Source organism: Haematobia irritans, chromosome 3 (genome assembly GCF_050003625.1).
Source record: "Haematobia irritans isolate KBUSLIRL chromosome 3, ASM5000362v1, whole genome shotgun sequence".
NCBI classification, from domain to species: Eukaryota; Metazoa; Arthropoda; class Insecta; order Diptera; family Muscidae; genus Haematobia; species Haematobia irritans.
In genome coordinates, this window is record NC_134399.1 from 131588361 (window position 1) to 131595742 (window position 7382).

A 7382-nucleotide genomic window follows, 5' to 3' on the forward strand; every position below is an offset into this window, starting at 1 on the left:
ATTTTGAATACATTTTTTATAGCAGTGAGTATCAGTAAGAAAAAAAATTTGCTATAGAAATAAAATTTGACAATTTTTTCTTATAGAAATAAAATTTTAGAAAAATTATCAATAAAAATGCAATTTTAGAAAAATTTTTGTGTAGTAAATAAAATTCTGCAAAATATTCTACAGAAACAAAATTTTGACTAAATTTTCTATAGAAATAAAATTTTGACAAAATTTTCTATGGAAATGAAATGTTGACCAAACTTTCTAATAAAAAAATCTATTACTATAAAATGTTGGCAAAATTTTCTATAGAAATAAAATTTTGACCAAATTTTCTAATACAAAAATCTATTACTATAAAACTTTGGCAAAATTTTCTATAGAAATAAAATTTTGACTCAATTTTCTATAGAAATAAAATTTTGACTAAATTTTCTATAGAAATAAAATTTTGGAAAAATTTTCTATAGAAATCAAATTTTGACCAAATATGTATATAGAAAAAAAATTTTGAATAAAATTTTTATAGAAATAAAATTTGGCAAAATTTTGTATAGAAATAAAAGTTTGAAAAAATTATCAATAGAAATACAATTTAAAAAAAAAATTGAGTAGCAAACAAAATTTTGCAAAATTTTCCATGGAAATAAAATTTTGCAAAATATTCTATAGAAACAAAATTTTGACTAAATATTTCTATAGTAATAAAATTTTGAATACATTTTTTATAGCAGTGAGTATCAGTGAGCATCAGTAAGAAAAAAAATTTGCTATAGAAATAAAATTTGACAATTTTTTCTTATAGAAATACAATTTTGGAAAAATTATCAATAAAAATGCAATTTTAGAAAAATTTTTGTGTAGTAACTAAAATTCTGCAAAATATTCTACAGAAATAAATTTTTGACTAAATTTTCTATAGAAATTAAATTTTGACAACATTTTCTATGGAAATAAAGTGTTGACCAAATTTTCTAATAAAAAATCTATTACTATAAAATTTTGGCAAAATTTTCTATAGAAATAAAATTTTGACCAAATTTTCTAATACAAAAATCTATTACTATAAAATTTTGACAAAATTTTCTATAGAAATAAAATTTTGACTTAAAATTTTATAGAAATAAAGTTATCAAAAAAAAATAAAATTTTAAAACAAGTATATACAGCAGTAAGTTCGGCCGGGCCGAATCTTAAATACCCACCACCATGAACCAAATATTAGGGTTTCCTTTGAAATTTCAGGAGGGCTTGAGGACTTGAGGACACTTCCCGAAGATAAATTTAAAGATTTCACCTATGAGGACTATATCAGATTCTGGATTTATAAGAACCATTTTTGTTTGAGTTTTAGAGGAATCATCTCTTGTAAGTGTGCAAGAAAATTATAAAATAACGTCTTAATTTGAAATCTTAAATCTGTGGAAGTAAAATCTGGAAATTTTACATTGAGTTTCAAGCAATTTTCATGATCGGTGCGCCTTCTACACCGTCAAGAAGTGAAGTCGGTCTATATGGAGGCATTATCAAATGGACCGATAAAAACTTAATCCGATACACGTTTTTGCGAACCTAAAATATCAGAATATTTACAAATTCGGGCAAATCAGATAAAAACTACGGTTTCTAGAAACCCCAGGAGTTAAATCGGGAGATCGTTCTTATGGGGGCTATACTAAAATATGGACCGATACTCACCGTTTTCGGCACACCTCTTTATGACCCGAAAATACCTCTAGATTTCCAATTTCAGGCAAATAGGATAAAAACTTCGGATTCTAGAAGCCCAAGAATTAAAATCGGGAAATCGGTCTATATGGGGGCTATACCAAAATATGGACCGATACTCACCATTTTCGGCACACCTCTTATGGTCCTAAAATACCTCTAGATATCAAATTTCAGACAAATTGGATAGAAACTACGATTTCTATAAGCCCAAGACCCAAAATCGGGAGGTCGTTTTATATGGGGGCTATACCAAAACATGGACCGATACTCACAATTTTTGGCACACGTATTTGTGGTCCTACAATACCTCTAGATTTCCAATTTCAGGTAAATTGAATAAAAACTGCGGTTTCTATAAGCCAAAGAAATAAACTCGGGAGATAGGTCTATATGGGGGCTATACCAAAATATGGACCGATACTCACAATTTTTGGCACACCTCTTTATGGTCATAAAATACCTCTAGATTTCAAATTTCAGGCAAATTGGATAAAAACTACGATTTCTATAAGCCCAAGACCCCAAATCGGGAGGTCGGTTTATATGGGGACTATATAAAAACCTGGACTGATATAGCCCATCTTCGAACTTGACCTGCCTGCAGACAAAAGACGAGTTTGTGCAAAACTTCAGCACGATTGCTTCATTATTGAAAACTGTAGCGTGATTACAACAGACAGACAGACAGACAGACAGACAGACAGACGGACATCGTTATATCGTCTTAGAATTTCTCCCTGATCAAGAATATATATACTTTATATAGTCGGAAATCGATATTTCGATGTGTTACAAACGGAATGACAAACTTATTATACCCCCATCACCATTCTATGGTGGTGGGTATATAAATGTTTGTGTAACAAACAAAATTTTGAAAAATTTTCTATAGAAATAAAATTTTGCAAAATATTCTATAGAAACAAAATTTTGACTCAATTTTCTATAAAAATAAAATTTTGACTAAATTTTCTATAGAAATAAAATTTTGGAAAAAATTTTCTATAGAAATCAAATTTTGACCAAATTTTCTAATAAAAAAGTATATTACTATAAAATTTTGGCAAAATTTTCTATAGAAATAAAATTTTGACTTAAATTTTTATAGAAATAAAGTTATCAATGGAAATAAAATTTTAAAAAAATATTTGTGTAACAAACTAAATTTTCTATAGAAATAAAATTTTGCAAAATATTCTATAGAAACAAAATTTTGACTCAATTTTCTATAGTAATAAAATTTTGACTAAATTTTCTATAGAAAAAAATATTTCTATAGTAATAAAATTTTGAATAAATTTTTTATAGAAAAAAATATTTCTATAGTAATAAAATTTTGACAAAACTTTTTATAGAAATAACATTTTGTCAAAATTTTCTATAAAAAACAACTTTGAAAATTTTTTCTGTCAATATTCCACATATGTATATGGCCTTAAAGTAAAATTAAAAAAAAAAATAATTTCGATTGTTCGAAATATTTCAAATAAATTGATATGGGCATTAAAATGGATCGATACAGCCCATCTGCTAGTCTAACATTCTAGGAAACATAAAAATATAGCCGTAATTGGAAGTTGATTTTCATTTATAATCATGCTGTACATTGATCGAATGAATAACGCAATGGAAACTAATTTGCGTAAAAACTTGCTTAGTTACAAAAATGTGAAGTGTTTTAAAAAATTTGGTTTAGCCGGAGTCGGAGTCGAGCAAAATTTTTACGACTCCGACTCCAGCAAAATCTTCAGACTCCGACTCCAAGACTCCGACTCCGGCTCCACAGCCCTGTATATAACTATAGACCGATATGGACCAAGTTTAATATGGTTGTTAGCAGCCATATACTAGCACAATGTACCAAATTTTAACCGAATTGGATGAATTTTGCTCCTCCAAGAGGATACGGAGGACAAATCTGGGGATCGGTTTATATATAATTATTTTTCATAATTCGCTTTTTTCATATTTTTAATGGGGAAAAAATTAAATCTATTCTAGAACACTTGCGAGTTTTTAAAAATATTTGATATCAAACGCTCCGGACAAGCGTTAGAATGCATTAAAAATCATAAAAAAATACAATTTATTTTATTGTTAAAATATCATATATTTTTTAATTTACATGCAAAACACTGAATGCGCATCACACCTTAAGAAGTGATGCAAATTCAATGCAACGGCTATTGAAATGGTGGACATCCGTTCTATGACAAGCCCAAGTTAAATTCATCGCGATTGCTCCAATTTTGCACCACTTCCGGATCCAAAGAGAACATTTTCACTACTTTTTTGTCGACGCTTTTTTTGCTGGGTTGTTACAGACCATATACTAACACCACGTAGCAAATTTCAACCGTATCAGATGAATTTTACTCCTCCAATAGGCTGCGCAAGTCAAATCTGATGGTCGCTTTATATGGGGGCTATACGTCAAAATGGTCCGATATAGCCCATTTGCAATATCATCCGTCCTATATCAATTACAACTATTTGTGCCAAGTTTCAAGTACATTTCGGCAAAAAAATAACATACCTGAATAGGTCATGGCATTGAGTATGCCTTTGTCCAAAAGATCCAAACCCAGATCACATTCAGCACTTGGTAATACATAGGAGACAACTGCTGTTTCAAACACTGAGGCTATAGCCGCTGGACATCCAACCAATAGTAATAAAATATTAAACCAACCAAAACCAGTAGCTGTTATAGCAGTTTCAAAATCGGCTGGTGTTTTCAAATCATATTGGTATTTATTGTTAAAATTATCTAATTGTAAAAGCACACAATAAATTATTCACGTTAATTGCGAAGAAATTATTTTCTTAAAATTTCCAATAAAATAATAATATATTTTTTTTATTATTATTATTTTTTTTTTTTCAAATTTCATATTTAGTTATTAAATCACCTTTTATCTTTGCTTTGTATGTAGTTCCCATTTTTGGTATTATTTTACTTTTACAATTTTTTTCAATATAATTTTTACAATTAGTGAAATTATATACAAATAATATAAGACTTTTTAAAATTTTTATTCTGTGTTTTTATTCTCTCCTTTTTTTATATTTTATCACATGTTTCTAAGCCAGTCAATTTTTTGTTGTTGCTAATTTCTTTGCAACTAGATTAATTAATTCACCAATTTAACGAGAACCGTTAAGATACCAAGAAAAGAAATGTGATCTTTATTCAATTGAATACAAAAGCATACTGAAGCCAAAATACAATGATCTCAATATTATTATATACGTAATATATAATATACGGCCTTGAAAGGCATTTATTGGTTTATTGTAGATATCATAACATTTCCTAATGGAATTCGTTAAACATCTTCGTGAAGTTTAAAATTTAAAATTTTTAAAAATCCCTACAAAGACAATATGATAATGCCGCTGAGTCGTAATGTCTGCAATGCCTTGACAATTGGACAGAGAAAGGAAACCGACGAGTCTTTGCGTGACTTCAGTCATGGAATCGCAACAAGTAAAAGGTTTAAATCCCGGGACATAAAAACTTCTTAACATCGTCTTCTAAACCGTAAGTTATTCCATACGTGGTATACAAAAGGCAGAATAAATGCGTATATAAAGGGTGGTTAAAATTTCAAGGACCGATGTTGATTTTGAATAAAACACAAACTATTTAGGAAAATATTGTAATTTTATTTTATTATGATATATTGGTATCACTCAATTATGTATGGAACAAAGTATTGGCCAAATGGGCGCCGCGACCTCGGTGACACACCTTCATCCGATGGTCCAAATTTTCGATGACGCTGAGGCATAATTGAGGTTCTATGCCGTTAATGTGTCGAATTATCTCATCCTGTAGCTCTTGAATTGTTGCTGGCTTATCGACGTACACCTTTTCTTTCAAATAACCCCAAAGAAAAAGTCCAACGGTGTCAAATCACATGATCTTGGCGGCCAATTGACATAACCATTACGTGAGATAAGACGGCCATTGAATTTGTTGCGCAAAAGAGCCATTGTTTCGTTAGCTGTGTGTCAAGTGGCACCGTCCTGCTGAAACCACATATCGTCCACATCCATATCTTCCAATTCGGGCCATAAAAAGTTCGTTATCATCTCACGATAGCGAACACCATTCACAGTAACTGCCTGACCGGCCGCATTTTGGAAAAAATACGGCTCGATGATGCCGCCAGCCCATAAACCGCACCAAACAGTCACTCTTTGTGGGTGCATTGGTTTTTCGACAATCACTCTTGGATTCTCATTCGCCCAAATGCGGCAATTCTGTTTATTGACGAATCCACTGAGGTGAAAATGTGCCTCATCACTGAAGATGATTTTCTTCGAAAATTGATCATCCAATGTTGCCATTTCTTGGAACCATTTAACACGTTGTTGGATTGTGTATCTCTCCATGGTTCAAATTGAGTAAGTCTGAAATAGAGAAATGTCAAATAAAATTCGGAAAAAAAACTTGGCGTTTAGGTGTGGTTCACATTCAACATCGGCCCTTACAATTTAACCACCCTTTATATAGGGAAGTCTACAAATAATTATGAATCGATAAGGACTTTTGCGCTCTAATTATAGCGCCAGATTTGAAATATGGGGGTCGCTTTATATGGGGGCTATTTAAAATTATGAACCGATATGGACCATTTTTTGTGTGATTGGGGATCGGTTTATCTGGGGGCTATATATAACTATAGACCGATATGGACCAAGTTTGGCATGGTTGTTAGCGCCCATATACTAACACCACGTACCAAATTTCAATCGAATCGGATGAATTTTTTGCTCCTCCAAGAGGTTCCGGAGGTCAAATCTGGGGATAGGTATATATTGGGCTATATATAATTATGAACCGATGTGGACCAATTTTTGCATGGTTGTTAGAATATACCAACACTATATACAAAATTTCAGCCGGATCGGATGAAATATGCCTCTCGTAGAGGTCCCGCAAGCCACATCTGGGGGTCCGTTTATATGGGGGCTATATATAATTATGAATTATGTGGACCAATTTGTGCATGGTTGTTAGAGATCATATACCAATACTATGTACAAAATTTCAGCCGGATCGGATGCATTTTGCTTCTCTTTGAGTCTCCGCAATGATCGGAGACTCAAAGAGAGTCTCCGGTGATCGGTTTTTATGAGGGCTACATATAATTATGAACTGGGGGCTACATATAATTATGAAGTGGTTTTGCATGGTTGATAGAGACCATATACCAACACTATGTACAAAATTTCAGCCGGATCGGATCCAATTTTCTTCTCTTTGAGGCTCCGCAAGCCAAATCTGGGGATCGGTTTATATGGCGGCTATATATAATTATATGGCGGCTATATATAATTATAATTATGGACCGATGTGGACCAATTTTTGCTTGGTTGTTAGAGACCAGCGTTGCCCCAATGAATTTTTATTTTGGACCAACATTTTTCCAAAAATTGGACCAAAATTCGTACCAGCAGACCATTTTTCCAAATTAAATTAGTATAATTTAAAAGTTAAATTTTTTCCAAAATTTTGCTTCGATAAAAAATTTTGTCAAATTTTTATTTCTATAGAAAATTTTGTCCAAATTTTATTTCTATAGAAAATGTTGTCATAATTTTATTTCTATAGAAAATTTTGTGAAAATTTTATTTCATTAAAATATTTT

At 31.1% G+C, this 7382-nt stretch overlaps 1 protein-coding gene across 1 annotated transcript in view; it reads right to left on the bottom strand.

Moving 5' to 3' along the window:
* Positions 1-4665, bottom strand: part of LOC142231188 (uncharacterized) — a 66708-nt gene extending 62043 nt beyond the window's left edge. Inside the window, exons 1-2 of the mRNA XM_075301807.1 lie at positions 4635-4665; positions 4259-4492 (exon numbers count right to left, since the gene is read on the bottom strand). Coding sequence (XP_075157922.1) covers positions 4259-4492; positions 4635-4665 — 265 coding nt within the window. The remainder of the gene's footprint in view (positions 1-4258; positions 4493-4634) is intronic.
* Between the last annotated feature and the right edge of the window lie 2717 nt (positions 4666-7382).